Here is a 19,592-nt window from a genome sequence, read left to right on the forward strand (position 1 = left end):
AATGACAAATTCCAGAAAAAAGCCCAGAATGACACCCAGAAATAATATAATGCACGTTTTTATGCTTTGATGGCTATGGGGCCAAAAAGTTTGAATGGGTTTCAATTGAGCATTTTTTGACCTTAACAGTCTGAATACAACAGTTTTGTTTCCACAGTGTATTTTAGGCTTATTGTAGGTGCTGAGCTGGAAATTAAGATTAAATGAAAATACACAATCTTGTCAAAATGTATGCCATGTGCATGAACATAGACAAAATGATCAAAAAGGAAGAATAAAAAGTGCGTAAAATGCTCCAAACTGTCTCAAAGGGTTAATGTATCATTGTGTATCATGTATCAATGTTTCAGGTTTGGTGTTCCACAGCGGTCCTCCTCATGCTGGGAAACAAACAGTATATTTTCCAGGGTGTGCAGTGCGGTTTGCTGTTATTATGGTTAGTTAGTATTTTTTGTTCTTAGGTTGAGAGTCCACTGTAAAAGCTTACAGCTGCTTCACCTTTTCTGTCTCATCTGTTCTGTTTCTATTTATTTAATTGAATTTTAGTAAAATTAGCTGCTGGAGAAGGTATGCACATCCAGGGTTCCTACAGCTAAAGGCTAGCTAGATTTAAGTCTTAAGGTACAGGGATGACGAGGGGCTTTGACAATCACTAGGCGTGACTTATGGGAAAGGGGTGGGATTAAATATGTTTTTTTTTACTTCTTTTCACTCCTTTTCGGATATGTGAAGCAAGTCATTTTGTATTTAGACATTTCCTTTGCTTCATGTTTTTCATTGTTGTAATTATTACTTTGCTTTTTGTTGATGTTTTTTTTTGCAATATTCCTTTATTTCCTTTTTTACATGATTGAAATAAATGAAAAAATCAAAATCAAATCATTTTTAATGCTTCTCAAAATTTAAGACCAATTTCATGATATCTGAAGGAGAAAAAAACATAAACTAACATAAATTACTCAGGGTTAGAGATAATTTTACCCAAATGTTTAACATGAAGCATAAACTTTTTGGTCAAGTAAAAAATACAGACAGAAAAAAAACAAAACTGAAAACTTCTTATATTATGATATGCGTGACTTTAATGCAAGTGGTATTGAGTAAATTACTTTAAAAAAAAATATTATAAATGTATTTAAAGATTTTACAATGCAAACTCTAAAAAAATAATTTATAATGTCCTACTTCCTGTCTAAGCATTTTCAAGACTTTTGTAAGATTGATTTAAGACATTTTAATGCCAACTAAGGCGTTATTTTTTGGTGATGTAAAAAAATTCTTTTCTTAGCTTTTGCCTTTTTTCGGATAGGACGGCTTGAGTATGAAAGGTGGAGAGAGAGGGAATGACATGCAGCAAAGTGGCGGCGGCGGCCACAGGACGTAGCTTCTCTACCAGGTGAGCTCATGGTTGCTCATAGATGAATTAGATTAATACCTTTTAAGATTTTTTTTTAGGATCCACGGGAGCCCTGACATCATTTGCAACCTGAGAAGAGCCTCATACTCACATACAACCCCCACGTACTGACTGACCTCTGCCTCAGGTGATGGATGAACCATGAAGATACCCTGCAGCCATATGCATGTGCTTCCTGCTGCAGGGCCAGTTTTAAAAAACTCCTCAGTATAAACAGTCTGTCGGAGTTACAGTATACATGAAACAACAACAACAAACACAACATTAAACAAAATAAGATTTTATTGACAAAATCACAAATTCTGTGAGAAACTGAGGTAGGATGCATCAGGAGGAGGAGGAGGTGTGGGGAAGCCTGTTGAGGATCCAGCCTCTCAGCAGCTCCATCTCAGGCTGGCAGAGCTGGTGGTACAGGCCTGGGAAAGAGTGAAAGGTGGTGGTCATGCCTGCCTTCCTGAGCAGCACCGACGTGTCCTCTCCCCACTGATGCAGCACCAGGTCATCATTGGTCCCGTGACACTGGAACAACTCGGGGAGGGGGAGCTGTGCTCTGTGCCGCTCCTCCACCGCCTTCAGCACACAATCACAGGACAACAACACAATCTGTTAAAGAGCTTTATCAATACTGTCTAATCTGATCCGTTTCTTTAATGATATGCATTCTAAAAGCTGCATGACCATTTATAAAATCTTGTTACTGCATTATGATCCTTAACCCACATTAAAATAACACACACTCATATCACTCTGTGCACAAAATGTGCTTTTCAGAGTCAAGCTTTAAAAAATATTATACTATACACAGCTTCAGGAAACTGTGAAAAAACTCAAATGACAATATTTCAAATTTGAGGCTAATGTCTAATAATTTTTTATGCTTGTTATTATGCATGTAAGACCCTATACTACATATTAAGAAAGATTTTGGTGATTTGAGTTCCCTTTGTCTTACTGAGAATGTTTTGGAAGACGGGGTACACAAACCTTTCTTTTTCTGAAACAGACATGTTTCCATGTGTACTGCACTAGCAATAATAAACCAGCACAAACTCAATAGATTTCTGCTGCTTTGGGGCTTGAAAATACACTCCAGCCTGCTTTCAACAGGTAGCTGTCAAATATTTGGGCTTTACAGTGAATTTGCTACAAAATGTCAAAAACAAAATTCTTGTAATGTATTCATAAGCTACAATCTCTGGCTGGTGAAGTACCTGAAATGCGATAGAGTCCTTGTTGAGGAAGCTGGAAAGTGCAAAAACTCCTGCTACGTCAGGGTGGTACCGACACACCAGGTGGAGAGCCATGGCCCCGCCCATTGAGAATCCACCTTAGATCAGCCACAAAAAACAGAAAAGATTAACTGCTGCATCAGCTGGAAGCATCAACTGAAAGGATGTTAGTACAGTGAGTTTAAAATGTCACATCATGCACATTCATCTCCATGTGAGTACAAGGATCTGACTGAGGATCACTGACTGTGTGCAATCAGAGCTGGAAAATAGGTTGACTGCACTTAAAAAAACCTCAAAAAACTAAGATGGATAGGACTCCTCGTTCCACATCATCAGCTTTTTTTTTTTTTGCCCTGGTGAGTCTGTCCTTAATCTCACACATCTGGGTACATCTGGGCACAGTGTGTACATCTGGGAAAGTGTGCAAGTACCCATCATCCTGTCAAAGAGCTGAGGAATGAGGGAGGGAAAGAGAGGGCTGAGGAGATGAAGAGAGGAGAGGCGGAATTCACACGTCTGACCCAATCGGTCCAGAATGAATCTGACATGCAGTGACCTTAAATGTGAGGATTTACACCCAAACTGTGTACACCTGTCCTCCAGAGGCCCCTCAGGGAGTGCCAAGGGGTCCCCAGAAAAATAGAGGCTAGTTTATTTTCAATATTAAATTCACTATATACTGTAAGTGAGTACAATGTGAGCGAGGGTTCATGTATGCTCAACATCATACATGTAGACGGAGCAGGATGGAGCCCTGATCTTTCCTCTGCCTTCATTTCATCTGCTTACAGATACGGATTAAACTGAGCTGTACTATTAGATACCACCACTGAGGTGGTGTAGTATAGTTAAAGCAACATACGACCATCAGACACAACAAGGATCAGCTCAGCAACTGAAAAACATACTTAAATCCAAAATTAAAATGACCAACAACATATTACACCCCTCTCTTAGGTAATGGAATTATGAAAATCACAAACTCAAAAAAGATAATCTCAAAACTTTTAAAAACCTATATCCATATGAGACACTTCCATAACACTAAAAAACAAGAAATGACTTATCAGTGACCACTAATACAAATCTACAACTTATACAATATAAAGCTGTCCACATAATACACATCACCCAGGGGAAATTGTTAGAAGTGGGATTGGCTAACACAGACATTTGTTCACAATGCACCCTGGGTAATACAGATAATTATTTTCATGTCACTCTGGAGAGGAGACACTGAAAAACTCTCCTGTTTCTTGGACTGCATCCCACTGTACCCATCGCTTTGCATGCTGGGAGACTTAACACAACTCACCATACCAACCAAAAAAGAAATCTAAATTATTGCAGAACGGAGCATATCTGCTGTATAGTCAAAAGAACTGTCCGTCCACATGTCAGGATGTATGCAATGGCCTCATAGACCCCTGCCATCTGAGGCCTCCGTTTAAAGATTCAATATTAACCCGTAGAGACTGTTTGGAGCATTTTATGCACTTTTCATTCTTCATTTTTGATCATTTTGTCTGTGTTCATGCATATGACATACATTTTGGCAAGGTTTAGTATTTTTGTTTAATCTTGGAATTTCCAGTTCAGCTCCTACAATAAGTCTAAAATACACTGTGGAAACTAAATAGTTACTTTCAGACTGTTAAGGTAAAAAAAAAGCTCCATTGAGACCCATTCAAACTGACATTTTGATCCAACAGCCATCAAAGCATAAAAACATGCATTATATTATTTCTGGGTGTCATTCTGAGCTTTTGACTTGGAATTTGTCATTTTTACTATTTTCCACCTGATTGTCATTTTTACAATATTTGGTATAAATAGATGCTATTTCCATATTTCCAAAAAATCTAGTGGTAGTGATAGTGGCATCATAACAAAACCTGGCATTTAAAGGGTTAACCCTTTAAATGGCAGGTTTTTGTCATGATACCACTATGCAGATTTAAAAAAAAAACAAAACAACAACAACAACACACAAAATGAATTATTTTCAATATACTACATGCAGAGTACATTTGTTTGATTATCACAGCCTGGGATATGTCAATGATTTGCAGCAACACCAATTTTTATCAGTTTTTTAGTCCTATTCAGAAATTTCAAATATTCATTAGTTTTCAGAATATTAAAATTCTGAAAATTAATGAATATATGATATTTATGAGTAGGACTGATGTTGGTTAAAAAATAAAAAAAGTGAATTCTGTGCGCAGAGCGATATGAGTGTGTGTAATATTAAAATGGGCTCTGAGGGTTCAGACATTGACCACTATTGCCTTGTTTATGGTGGTGAAAGTTTTGACTCCGCCCTATGGTGCCATCTATTGGCTGAATCTAGTGTGGGTGCAGTGAAGGTTACGCCGTTTGAAAGAGAGATATATTTTGGTATGTAAAGGGAGAATAAATGGGCCATAAGAGTTATAAAAGTCACTATACTGCTATCTAATACTATATACTGCTATATTCAAACATCCAAAATCTGTTCTGATAGAGGTCTATGAAAAAAAAATCTTGTCAAATTAAGGTCCGTGACCTAATGCGTATCAGGGGTCCCTGACACCAGAAAGACTGAGAACCAGTGAAGTCACCAATGTGTGTGTGTGTGTACATGCTCATTCACAGGTATAGAAGTAAGACCAAATGAAATGTTGATCCTGGGTTGTTTTTGCAGCAAATTAAACACTAGGGGAGAGTGTGTGCTGTAGAGAGCAGGGATGACATATTTCTGTAGGCCAACGAGGAATTTAGCTCAACAAAAAGCTAGTGAGATTTTTCCATTGGATTTTGAATTATTGCAGAAAATAAGCTATTAAATACTTACACATTTTGGTCAGCAAGAAAATTATCAGAAGTTCAAAGCTATAGTTAAGCTGTAAAAACTATGATCGCATGACCTAACGCCACCACAGTGAGGCTGAAAAGCCATGTTTGTTGCGGTTGGGCGTGATGACACTCTATGACTTATTTAGCCACTTGTTAGCAACCGTTGTTTTAAAGACACATTAAAGCTTCAAAATTTGTGGAGTATTTACTGATGTATTTTATGTTGTAGAAGAAAAGTCTCTTCAGCTTGTGTTAACCACAGACCTTATTTCAGGCTTCTAACCAAAAACACATTCAAAAAACACACTGACTTTCATAAGAGGGAACTGGAGGTGCTGATATGCTGACTGATTTCCAGGTTTTAGGACTCATTACTGGAGCACTGTATTAAACATGATGACATAATAACTCACCGTGTATCTACTAATACAAAGAATGTCTTTAAGACTACATAAGCCTTTGTTGTTTCATTATATGATATTAATTAGGTAATCATTGATATAATGAAATAAAATTTCAGCAGAAACTTTACAGTCATCTTGCAGTGCAAGATGGTCATTGAAGTGTCAAAATCAGTGTGTTGTGTTTCGGTCTTTGTCTCATGTCAAAATATCAAACCAGCCTTATAACAGCCTGTAATTCTAATCGTCTGGTTGATGAAGGCCGGTGAAACGTGCATTTCTCAGCATGCTGCTGTGTCTGTTATCACTTGCTACCATTCAAAGAAACAAGGCTGACTGGAGCAGTGGGACTGCAGCTTATCTATAAAACCTAAGCCAATTGACTTGATTTATTTATAAACATGGAAAGAAGGCAAGGAGTAAATAAAGAAAAGAACAGAAATGAGTGAGAATTTAGAAAAAAGTACAAGAAAACTACTCAAAAATTAGTTTGAAAAAAGTAAAAAAAGATTTGGAAAAAGTGCCTGTGTTTTTCCTCTTTTCCTAGAAATTTTTCCCTTGGCTTTAAAAATAAATAAATAAAATCGAAATCTCCCAATTTCCTGAGGTTTGTGGAACATTTCTTACCATGTTGCTCATTGTCTTTTTTTCCAGATTTTTGAAATGATCTAGCCAGTCTGCTCCGGGAGAAGGTTTACTGTTTACTGCATTACCCTTACTGCTAAGCTTAGCCTTATATCTGTGACAGCCATTTTCAAGCTTAGCTTAGACTCAGTAGTTTAGCTTAGCCTTGCATCTGTGATAGCCATGTGGTACTCTCACTAACTGGGGCTCGTGATTACAGAGCCTTGGTCTGTTGAACTGCACTACGCTAATCCTGTTGCCTCTCCGGAGCATTCCTGCCGTCTTGTTTCCTAGTTTTCCCGGATCCTGGCTGTAACCTTGGCTGTGCCTGACCGTGGTGATAACTATGCTGGTGCTGTGACCGTGCCTTTGGTTGTGCTCATGCTGTGGCTGTACTGATACTGTGTCCCCCACTCGCCCTGATTGTGGTCTTGGTCCTGGTTGTGCCGATGCTGTGATCTTGCCTTTGGACACCTCCCTATCAATATATGCATGAGACTGTTATCATCACCCTCAACATCATCATAGAGTGCAATTAATAATTTCACACCTATCGTTATTATAATATGACATGCATCTGTTTTTATTATTGCTGTGCCTCTCTCCCCCCCTCTCCCCCTCTCCTCCCCTCTCTCTTTCTCTTTCCTTTTTGCCATGATTGTATTTCATTTGTTATTTACAACATTTACTGCTCGTCTGTCCGTCCTGGAAGAGGGATCCCTCATCATCCTCTGCCGCTCATCCTGAGGTTTCTTCCTTTTTTTTTTCCCTGTTTCCGGTTCTTTTTCGGGAGTTTTTCCTTGGGTCATGTGTGATGTGATGTTGTACACTGTAAAGCCCTCTGAGGCAAACCACGCTTTGTGATAATGGGCTCTATAAATAAAATTGACTTGACTTAACTTTTAATACTTGTGAAAGACGTGATAGCAGCACAAGATAAATTATGTCGCCCTAGGTTTCAAAGGGTTCATCAGTTTGTTTTGCCTTTTTTTTTAAAGCCAGATTTACTCTCACTGTTCTCGCTCCATCAAATAAGAAAATAGCAGAATAATAAAATTATACAGAAAGTGATTTCCATGTTGTAAAGCTGACGGTTGTTATTTGTTACACAGACCTGAGGCGGTCTGCAGAGTGAGGACGAGGCTCCTCTCACACTGAAACACATCCACACAGCAGCCGACCTCCTCACAAAGCTTTTCCATGGAAACTTGTGGCGCTTGTCAGTCTGTGGGCCAGGGAAGTGGACTCTGGGTCGGCCGCTCTCCAGCACTGCAGAGTGACTTTGCTGAGTATTTATAGTTCATGACAAAATGTTATGATTTAGTAAGATAATATTTCAGCAGCTTCCCAGGAGCATGTGTTTTTTCACTCACTTTCTCTGGACTCCAGCCTTTCACACCCCCCCCAAACACCCCCCACAAAGTGTTCCTATAGAGTTATACATTTCAGAGCTGCTGGGGGGGTGTTAACCCTTTTCCCACCGCTCTCAGCGGTTTCCACTTTCATGTCCAGCCACCACTGGCTGACATTCAAACACTCGATGGCCTCCATGACGCTTCCTGTGGGAACTGTTACCTTGCCCCCGCCAGATTGTTTATAGTGCTCCATCCTAGTGGCTTCATTCCATTGTTATTTATATGTGAACTTGATAAGCAGAATATTTAAGGGCAAAAAGCTTTTTGGGGCTGAGAATCCATCTGAAAAGCCTTTTGATTCTCTGCTGGCAGCATATGAAAGGACATGGTAACCTGATGAGCTGCATTCTTCATTTTATATCATGACAGAGGGAGTGAGGAGCAGCCAGGTTGAGATGGACTGAGGTGACTGTGTGTGTGTATGCGTGCGTGTGTGTGTGTGTAAAAGGGAGGGGGAAAATAGAGAGGAAAATGATCCAGTGAGAGAGAAAGCAGAGACAGCGAGGGAGTGAGACGCTGACAGATGGCATCCTCACTGTTCTCAAGAAGAAGTCAGAGAGCTGCTCACTTTCTTTTCAGCATGGTTCAGGTGGTTCCTGATGTGGTGTTTCTGTCTGCAGGTCACAGCTGGAGACAGGACATGATCAACCTAGCCTAGCATACAGACTGGAAGCAGGCTGTCACAGCTCGCCTGTCTGAGTTCAAAACTACCCCTGCCAACACCTCTGCAGCTCACTGATGAACACGGTGTATCCTGTTTGTTTTACCAGCACAGACACCTGCACAGGTTAGCATGTCAGAGTGCTGCATCAGCTGAAGCCTGTATACACACACAGAGGGAGCAGTCAGGATCAGAGCTCTGATCAGGCCCAAAAAATCAGGCCCAACCCTACATGAACCTACACAGTTTCTGTCCAAGCTCAACCCGAGCCAGACCCACATTACATTTCACATATTCTAGAATACACTTTTTTTGAAATATGAAAAAGTGTAAGAGCCACTTAATCACATATTTTAGTCTTGATAAAAATGTCAATTTTGGTATATGACATACACTCACAAGCTACTTTATTAGGTACACCTGTACTGCATGTTAACACAAATATCTAATCGGCCAATCACATGGCAGGTACTCAGTGCATTTAGGCATGTAGACATGGTTTAGACGATCTCCAGACGAGTTCAAACCGAGCATCACAATGGGGAAGAAAGATAATTTAAGTGACTTTGAACGTGGCATGGTTGATGACAGGCTGGTATTTCAGCAACAGTTGATCTACTGTGATTTTAATGCACAACCATCTGCAGGATTTACAGAGAACAGTCCAAAAAACAGAAAATATTTCTCTGGTTGAAAATGCCTTGTTGACACCAGAGGTCAGAGGAGAATGGCCAGACTGGTTTGAGCTAATAGATAGGCAACAGTAACTCAAATAACCACTCGTTACAGGTATGCAGAAGAGCATCTCTGAATGCACAACACTTTGAACCTTGAAGCAGACGGACTAGAGCAGCAGAGGACCACACCGGGTGCCACTGCTGTCAGCTAAGAGCAAGAAACTCAGGCTACAATTCAAACAGGCTCACCAAAAGTGGACAATAGAAGATTGGAAAAATATTGCCTGGTTTGATGAGTCTCAATTTGTGCTGCGACATTCGGATGGTAGGGTCAGAATGTGGCGTAAACATCATGAAAGCATGGATCCATCCTGCCTTGTATTAACAGTTCAGGCTGGTGGTGGTGTAATGATGTGTGGAACATTTTCTTGACACACTTTGGGCCCCTCAGAACCAACTGAGCATCATTGAAAGTATTAGAGTATTTTAGAGTATTGTTGCTGACCATGTCCATCCCTTTATACAGTGTACCATTTTCTGACTTTCAGCGGGGTAAAGCATCATGACACAAACTCAAATAATCGCAAACTGGTTTCTTTGACATGACAATGAGCTCACTGGACTCAAACAGCTTCCACAGTCACCAGGTCTCAATCCAACAGAGCACCTTTGGGATGTGGTGAAACGGGAGATTCACGTCATGGATGTGCAGCCAACAAATCTGCAGCAACTGCGTGATGCTATGTCAATATGCACCAAAATCTCCGAGGAATGTTTCCAGCACCTTGTTGAATCTATGCGACCAACAATTAAGGCAGCTCTGAAGGAAAAAGGGGGTCCGACCCAGCACTAGCAAGGTGTACCTAACAAAGTGGTCAGTGAGCGTATATAAGTTTTGATATTCAACTTATTGCAACATTTTCTGTATATTTTGAATGGTGTATAGCAGTAGACTAAACTTCAATTACAGTGTTTCCTCTACACTCATTTAGGAGTGGCGGCCCGCCGCTCCTTCAAATGTCGTTTTTTTTTTTTTTTTTAAATTGCAAATACACCACCACCGCATCATAACACAGTCCTGCACTGCGTTGGGTGTCGCGAGTGCTGAGGCAGATAACTATCTTGCTCCGTATCTACTCTTTGGGGTAGATACCACCGCCCCCTCTCACCACCCAACAGAACTAATTGGTGCCGACGTTAATTAGCTACTCGCATCAAGGCATCAGGTCGGAGAGTCAGAGTGTTGGCTTGAAAATAGCGTGCAACTTACCGGAGAAAAGGTAGACTTATTAGCTTAAGAAAACTTATAATAGATTTTATTAGTTAAATAAACATTCGCAAAATATTGATGGCCAGCTAAGGTTACCTAGCTTAAGTTAATTGGGCCCGGTGCCAACTCAACTCAGTGTCGCTAACGTGAGTAAACTAATTGATAGCATTAAGCGATATACACGCCATGATGTAACTGCTGACTGCATTTTCAGATGAGCTTGTTCAAATATTTTTCAAAGAAGAGAAAGACACCTGATGAGGATGGTGCTAGTCAGGTATCATTAGCCTTTTTACTGACTCAAATTATGATGGTTAGGTAAAAAATTATGTTCATGTTGAATTCATGAAAATTCATGTTGTAATCAAATGTGACGTGAGTGTAAATTATCTAACGTTAATGTTTTATGTAATTGTATAAGACAAGTAACAGACAGGGAGGAGCAGTGGAACAAAGTGAAGGAGAGCAGAGTACAGGAGGGGGAGTGCCGAGTGAAGGAGCAGGAGAGCAAAGTGATGGTGCAGGAGAGAGAGATGAGAGTAGAGGAGAAAAACATAAAGGGAAACACAGGCTATCAGGCTGGACCCTAAATGGGTTGGAAAAAAAAAAAAAATAAATTATTGTTTCTATTTGTAGGTGAAGACTGACTTAAGAAACAGGCTGCAGGGGGATCACCTTGCAGCATGTATGCTGCTGAGCATCAACGGGCCACCTCTTGGGGAATTTCCGTACAACAGAGCCATAGAGCTGTTCTACAAAAAACCAAGAAAAATCCATTGTTCTGAGCCTGGGTGCAAACTTTGCCACTGATTACAGCCCCATCAAGAAATTATTATTTATTGTTTTTATTATTTTATTGTGGAATTTTTGTTATTATTTTTTATTTTTACATTCAGCCTTGAAAAAGCATCATTTGTTTACGCCGCCACGGCTCCCTGGAGAGCCTGCCCCCGCTGCTGAAAAAAATCCTAGAGGAAACACTGAATTATGTTTATATTTGCATTACTTGATATATTATTTCTGTTAGAATGCAGGCTAAATTATGTAAATAATAATAATGATAATAATACATTGGATTTATATAGCACCTTTCTTCAACTCAAGGTTGCTTTACAAAAAAAAGTAGGAATGGGGGCTAGGAATAGGCAGAAGAGAAGACATGGGTTTTGAGGCGGGACTGAGAGATGGCGAGGGACTCAGAGTCACGGATCTCTTGGGGGAGGGAGTGCCAGAGCCTGGGAGCAGCCCTGAAGAAGGCTCTGTCCTCAAAAGTGCAGAGGATAGATTTATGGGTGGAGAGGAGATTAGCGGAGGCAGATCTGAGGGGCCGTGAGGATTGGTAAGAGGAGAGGAGGTCAGTGAGGTAAGTGGGGGCCAGAGAGTGAAGGGCTTTGAAGGTAAGGACCAGGATCTTGAAGGTAATCCAATGGGAGACAGGGAGCCACAGCTATGGTGATTTAGACAGTTTAGTGTGCATGACAAAAGAGAATAGGAAGACGTTGTACTAGAAGATAACGAGAAGTCTGCATAGATGTGGATCAATTTACCTTTTTGGCCATGCTTTCTCATGCAGGAACACAATTGGACTACTGCATTAAGCACTTCACTCAATTTAACCTGAACACAGAGCTCACTTGCCGTGGGTCAGCGTTAATGTCCAGCACTTGCGCCTGTTGTATATGTCATTTTATTTTTTTCCATAAAATATTAACTGGGTAGTAAGCAGGTAATGTGTGTTGGGGCTTCAAAAGCAATACTGAGTGAAACTGACATCCCTTGTCTGAACTAAATGTAATGGTTACCCACAGTTGTTGAGACATTTCAGTTTGGATTAAAGTGACTGACCTGCTGGCAGTCCTGTCTGATAAGGAGTCATGAGTTGGATAAACAAAGGTTTATCTGTTTGGTCTGAAATATGTTGGTTACAGTGCAAAGTAGTGCATTAGCGACAAATCTGGACTGGTTTTAGTCTCTGTACAATGACAATGGCACCAAAGCTGACTGCCTCAGTGTGATGACAAGATTTCAGGAAGCTGTTTACGGTCATTGCAGCCACTGTTCTACAAATAATTCAGGCATGTAATTCCTCCTAAAACCACAACTTGGCATTTAAAAAAAAAATTCTATTGGTGTACTCCTTTAACCGAGGATGCATTATGTTAATTAGTGAGCATCAGAGGTATTGGTATGCATATTTTTGAAGAGAGCATCAAAGGAAGCTATGGTTTGGAGCTTGGATTGGCAGTCACACCTCCTCTACATTAGTGCTCAACACCGGAGCCCCCCCAGGGCTGTGTGCTCAGCCCCCTTCTGTTCACACTGTACACCCATGACTGCACTCCCAGACATCAAGAGGACTCTATTGTGAAGTATGTGGACGACACCACCATCATCAGCCGTATTATAAACAACGATGAGAGTTCATACCGGGAGGAAATCAACAATCTTGCAGAGTGGTGCACAGAGATCATTTAGGATAAACTTTAATTTCATTTCGTCTTAAACCATGTTTAAGAAAAATGACAATAAATCTACCTTGTACCTTGTAACTGTTCCAATTCTAACATGTAGCAGACAAAAAGTCACAAGCAGATCCTTACCGATGATCATCCTGTGTTTGGGGATCCCTGCGTTGACCTCCTCCTGAATGATGGACCCTAGTGTGTTGCACATGCTGTCTATGGACTCCTTGTGCTCCGGGCAGTCCCTGGAGATCTTGTGACGGTCAAACCAGACAGTAGACAGAGCCCCTTGCATGGGTGTGTATGGCCTGACGGCATTGAGACAAGGGAGAGTGGTCAGCTACAGGACTGCTTAGTTAAGAGGAAGTGTTATGTGTTACACCTGGAACACACTGCATGTAAAATGCAGCATAATACATGCTGGCAGTGCGATAATTTCACATCTATCGTTATTGTAATATGACATGCGTCTGTTTCCACTACTGCTGTGCCTCTCTCCCCCTCTCTCTTTCTCTTTCCTTTTTGCCACAATTGTATTTCATTTGTTATTTACGACATCTATTGCACGTCTGTCCGTCCTGGAAGAGGGATCCCTCATCATCCTCTGCCGCTCTTCCTGAGGTTTCTTCCTTTTTTTCCCCTCTGTTACAGGGCTTCTTTTTCGGGAGTGTTTTCTTGGGTGATGTGAGGGTCTAAGGGCAGAGGGATGTCGTACACTGTAAAGCCCTCTGAGGCAAACCATGTTTAGTGATAATGGGCTCTATAAATAAAATTGACATGACTTGACTTGACTTGACACTGGCGGTGTTGTTGCTGTGATGCTGCTGCAGGGGCTGCCTGCTGCTATGAGTTCTGCAATTCATACTCCACTTTATGTATTTAAGATGTTGTGCAGCTCCTGCATTGTAAACAATGCTGTCCTGCAAATGCTTCGCAATAAAATGCCTTGTGTCAACAACTGAGAGGATTTTGTCCACAGAGACCTTTTCAGAGGACTTTTGTTTTTAAACAGATATAGGAAGGTTTGAATAAAACAGACATATTTGCATTTCCTCATCTCTATGACTGATAAAGACATTGAAACTCTATGAAAAGGTGGTATAATTGACAAAACACCATTTTCACTGTCTATTTCCGCTGACATCTTCGTGCGGCACACAGAAAAAAACTGGCGAGCCATCATTTTTCTATCTGTGCCGCAGCTGACAAGCACCTGAGACATGCCTCACAAGCACTGAGTCATATGGCAGTGTGGCTGCTCTAACTTATTAGCACGGGCACTGAAAAAAAACCCAACAGGTTCTGTGACGCTCACGTGTTGCTCATGCAGACAGCGTGTTTCTTAGGCTTGGACAGTATGTAATATTTCACCTTCAGGAAATTTCACCAGGTTGTATGGTAAATGGCCGTATAAGTATGTGGCCCTATGTAGCGCTGTGCACTACATACAATGAGTTTAATAGAAATAGGAGTGCCTGTATTTATGACGGAATTAAAAAAACATACCTTCAGGATTTCTAAATACTCTGATATACTGTAATACGGTGATACTGCTGAAGCCTACAACTTGGCATGTTTTTCTCTCACACAAATAGGAAACAATTAACCTACAATGCACAGGGCAACATGTAACATCACTGCTGAGAGTTGATGTCTGAAAAAAAATGGCTACATTACAAGGACACAATTTTTTTAACTTGATACTTTCATACTGCCATGACATCAGTATTTGGAAAGTTAAAAGCAAACAAGATATGTACCGAGCTGGAGCTGTGGGGTAAATAACTTTGATGTGGCTGAAGGCCAGATCTGGCACCATGACATCTCGAACCCAGGCCCTCAGTCCCTGCCCAGTGTCACCTGCACATGGAGAGGACACAAAATCACAATTCAAACCTGATTTGACAGAGCAGGCACACCGCACTGGCTGTTTTGTTGAAGTCTGCATCGACTGCTTTTTAAGCTTGTTGCATCTTTTTTCTCTTCTCTTTTTTTGCTGTTAGATAACCCCACAGATCTGTGTCTCAAAATCTGAGTCCAATATAGACAGGAGGAGGACACCTGCACACAGACCCACACACAGAGATCAGTGTGGGTCAACGAGAGCCTCAATGAGGAGATATCACACGCAAAAACAAAAAAATTACTCTGACAAAGTGATTGAAAATCAAATGATCTTGTAATGTAATTGTAAATATGTAAATGTAATTATAAATATATTTTTCCTTAGATTTTTTTCTTTCTTCTCTAACTTACTGATTCTTATTTATTGCTCATGGTTCAAAGGTTTTAATAGGCACAAGAAAAGTGATGTTGGTTCAGGTTTCAAAGGGTTAACTCTGAGAAAGGACACACTGAGAAAGGACACACAGAGAGGACAAACAATCAGCATGTATCAGAGTTTAGCTGTAATGACGCTTTCCACAATGAAATCACATTCAGTTCACAGTAATGACGAGACGATATTAAGGATCAACAGGGTAAAAGGTGCAGCGGTATGATCAGAGGGGAGGTTAACATTTGTATTTAATATCAAACATAAAATGACTTCTGACTTGAGAACAAACAGTGAGAACAAACAGCGACATACTGGAGCTAGCAGCGTTCCTGTAAATAAACAAAATGACGGAAAAATGAGCAGAGACCTTCTGAAGCATGAAACAAACCACTGAGCACCTGAACCGTGCAGGAAGATAACCGAGGCGCAGGGTTTCCCCGTCGGAGAAACAGCGCACATCTGAAGCTTCCTCACAGCAGCCATGACAGTCTCACCGAACACACGCGAGAGTGCGGCTAAACCCTCGCGAGATAAAACGTGGGTTGGTTGGAATTGCTGGAATGTTGCGAACACCACTGGATATAAACAAACAAACGAATGAATGAAAACAAAAATTAATACATAAATTAAAAATAAAATATAAAATACTTAACAGCAAGGCAGTTTCGCAGAAGTTATGAGGAAGAATGTTACAAAAATACAAGGCTAGAATCTGAGTCTTCATCGTAATAACCTCTTGAAATCTGAATGAATTGGCTTGACTTCTTTCAAAATCATTAACACACACACACACACACACACACACACACACACACACACACACACACACACAGAAATAAAGAATTAATAGGCTATATGATCACTGTGTTATTTGCATCTTTGTGTGTTTTTTTGTATTTATTGTTTTATGCTGCCTTGTTTTCATCTGTTGCTTTTCTGTAAAAACACTTTGTAATCTTGTTAAGAAAAATGCTATATAAGTAAATAATAATTATTATATAAATAGATAATAATAACATTATTTCAGCAGTAAAATGTACAATAAAATCAATTATAAAAATAACTGACCCAAAGGAAATGAAAATGGGAAAGTGGTTAAAAACATAATACAGATTTTGTAACTTAAATCTAAATATGTAATTATGATAATTATCAATATATCTTTTCCCCTAGCTTTTTAATTATACTCTCTTTTTAAAAAGAATTTTCTAAATCTGTTTATCTGTTTATTTCTTGCAATTTGTGAAACATTTATGAAATTGCTCATTGCCTTTTTACCATGTTTTTGAGAGAAATGCCACCATTTTGCTCAGGATCAATAGCCTTAAATACAAGTGAAAGGCATCCGAAAGCAGCACAAGGAAAGAGATGTTGCTCCAGGATTCAAAGGGTTAATTAAACAGATGAAGCGAAACATTGTATCACAATTTGTGCACAGGCATGAATTGAAAAGGTTTTCACATCATCAGAAAGTGACATCATGTGATAACAGAGTAGATGTGTGAGTCATTGATTTACACTGAGGGTCATAATATCTAAACAAAATATTATTGTGTGTGCTTTGTATATACTTCACTGCTGGTGTTATCTTGATAAATACAGCCTGTTTTCCAGCGCTGTGTCACTCTGCAGTGATCTCATGGAATGTCTGGATCTGCATATCAGTTAAAACACATTTCAGGGCCTTATCTTGTATAAACGGCAGCCTCTTTTACTTGGATTGTGCTCATTTTCCTCAGCCGTATAGTCAGAGGACCACACACACAAACAGTGTCCCTGCCCTGAACCCACACTAATGAGTGGGCAGGAGACTGTTGAGCCAAAAATAGTGACTGTTACCAGTCAGACATGCTTCTGAGGACATGAACCAGCAGGTTTTACACTCTATACTGTATGTTTTTTTTCATGTAATTAATCCTGCTGTGTAAAGGCAAAAGACCTTCACTTCATTTTAGTCAAAAATTAAATTTTTTGAACAAACTGCTTTATCATTTAGACAGATGTCTTGTCTCTCTTGTTGTGCTATGCCGTGTTTGCCTTAACTAGGAAATGTTCTGGATAAACTGAGGAAAAATCCCAAATTTTACTGAAGGGTCTTTGTTTTTTTGTGCAGCTGGGAATGCTTCATTTATCCACACATTTGATTTTGAATTTTGACGGTTAGGAAAATAATATTGAACGGTTTAATTTAATTTAATTTTTTTAACAAAATATTTATTCAAAGTAGAATGAAACATTGCTACTTTCTCGGAAATGGGAAGAAAAAATCTAACTAAAATTTGGCAAACAAACACACACATTACAAATCATGGCAACATGTGCTTCCACATAGAGGAGTCTCAATGAAGAAATGTTAATTAGGTTTGGCTAATTTACAATGAAATCAAGTTCAGAACCTAATCACTTAATCAAAAATAGGTCATTACAGGAGCCAATAAAATTAAAAAAAAAACCTGTCTGTCTTTACCAGGGGTTTGGCTTTTATTTTTTTTCCCATTGAGTACTTTGATTAACCTGTCTTGCCACTGAGGGTGGGTGGGGGGCAGTGGCTTGAGCCAAGAAAGAGTTTTCTTTTTTTTTTTGTTTTTTACTGCCACCAATAAAAAAAGATATGCAGCAAACAAACCTTTCTGTTATCCATAGCTCCATCTGGGATTGCTCCCAAAATAAAATACAATGGGTATAATGATATGACAGTATTCAAAATGTCAGTATTCAAAGGAATCCCTCTCCAGTATGACCAGTACCAAACATCTTATTTGTGATCCCTGTCCTGTTTACAATTCCTCCAGCACAAATTTGTGTTATTGTTAGGTTTTGTTTTAAGTTCAATATATAAGTATAAGCTTATAATAATAAGTGAGCTTTCTTTTGTACATGGGGATACAGGAATGTGTGTCTGGTCTTTCTGAATGCCATAACCATGATGTCAACAAATACACATGGTGGGATGAAGCTGAATGTGGTTATGTTAATACACCACAAGAACATGGTAACCAACACCAGGACGTCAACCAAGACACATGCTGGCATGGATGGTTAGGATTAGGCAAAAAGGGGCTCATGGTAAGGTATTATAAAAATATCACATTCAGACGGGAAGCGAACACTTGGACTGCTGCATGAAAGGTTTGTTGAAACCATCTATCACCCCTCCCACCCGCCTTACAAAACCCCTTGTGCTCCTAATATCACGCTGTTACCGGCAGTTTTTCAGCCTACACCATACAGCGGCTTATCATGCGGACACTACAGGTAACGTCCAGCCATCCAGCAGTGTATAATTACACCACAAATGGTTCTGTCTGGCCACGTTTCAGCTCAGCTGACGACGTCCAGTAGTGTTTCATACAGATTTGAAAGGTGCCTTTCGGCATCTGGATCTTCCACTAAGAGCCTTCCTCCTGCATACCTTGGTGTAGAGATCATCCATGGATGGCAGCTCTGTCCCAGTGATGTGCTGAGCAGGTTTCATCACCCTCTGTTATACCTTATAACTGCTGCCATACCAGGTGGTGATGCAACCGCTCAAGACACTCTCGATGGTGCAACTGTAGAAGCTGCAGAGTATCTTAAAGTCCATGTTGAACCTCCTCAGATGAAGAAGAGCTGTCTGAAGGGTTGGTGCTTGGGTCTGTGTGGTGAGTTCAGGTCAGGTCCTCACTAAGGGGTCGATCACACTGTGGCGCATTGCACCAGGCACAAACGCTCCAAAAACGCCTCAAGAGCGCATCGAGAAAAACAGCCTGCTTTGAGCTGTCTTTGAACTGTCTTGAGCATAAAAGTTGAAAATATTTTAACTTTTCTGCATGTCAAAAAAACACCAGAAAATATGTTGCGCAGCAGCAACAGAGGAGCACATGACAGCCGCGCTGTAACATTGGGAAACAATGATTTAGCTAGTGACACTTCTCTAGCAACGTATCTTGACCGGCCTCTAATATAAACCCAGATGAACTTAAACCTTCAGACTGTCGTCATCATGATCCCGTAGATGGAAATGGCAGTGTGAGCTGGATCTGAGCTGTAACAGGGAGCCAGTGCTGTGAGCAGAGAAGCTGTGGGAAAACTTAAGGAGGTTGAGAAACACAGACGGCAGCCAGGATTTAAAAAATACTGAGGCCGTTAATTCACACTGTTTGAATTCTCTGAAAACTGTCTTCCCTGCTATTTATAGCCTGAATTCTGTCTGTAGCCTGATTCTTCTCTGCATGGTTGTGTATTGAGAACACTAAATAACTTTAATGTGTTGAAATCTTTCTGCCTAAAAACAGTCACACTGTAAGGTATTTCCTGTGGTCGCGCTGATCCTCCTAA

General features: G+C 40.2%; 1 protein-coding gene across 3 annotated transcripts; it reads right to left on the bottom strand.

Annotated features, from left to right (window-relative positions):
* Positions 1-1,681: 1,681 nt before the first annotated feature.
* On the bottom strand, positions 1,682-15,816 carry lyplal1 (lysophospholipase like 1). 3 transcript variants are annotated; one of them, XR_006105975.2, is made up of 6 exons: positions 15,674-15,816; positions 14,758-14,857; positions 13,136-13,305; positions 7,627-7,781; positions 2,629-2,744; positions 1,847-1,987 (listed from the first exon to the last, which is right to left on the bottom strand). XR_006105975.2 is itself a non-coding variant. In XM_042490146.2 (5 exons), exons 1-5 carry the CDS (start codon positions 15,756-15,758, stop codon positions 1,745-1,747), a joined length of 714 nt encoding a protein of 237 aa, XP_042346080.1. In that variant the 5' UTR covers positions 15,759-15,816; the 3' UTR covers positions 1,682-1,744. The 3 variants fall into 3 exon arrangements, 2 of the variants coding, with proteins under 2 accessions (XP_042346080.1, XP_087941072.1); XM_042490146.2 differs by lacking the exon at positions 7,627-7,781 and having other exon boundaries at positions 1,682-1,987; XM_088084946.1 differs by lacking the exon at positions 7,627-7,781 and having other exon boundaries at positions 1,682-1,987; positions 15,643-15,769.
* Positions 15,817-19,592: the final 3,776 nt, after the last annotated feature.

Source organism: Plectropomus leopardus, chromosome 11 (assembly GCF_026936395.1).
Source record: "Plectropomus leopardus strain MGB_pleo_1.0 chromosome 11, ASM2693639v1, whole genome shotgun sequence".
NCBI classification, from domain to species: Eukaryota; Metazoa; Chordata; class Actinopteri; order Perciformes; family Serranidae; genus Plectropomus; species Plectropomus leopardus.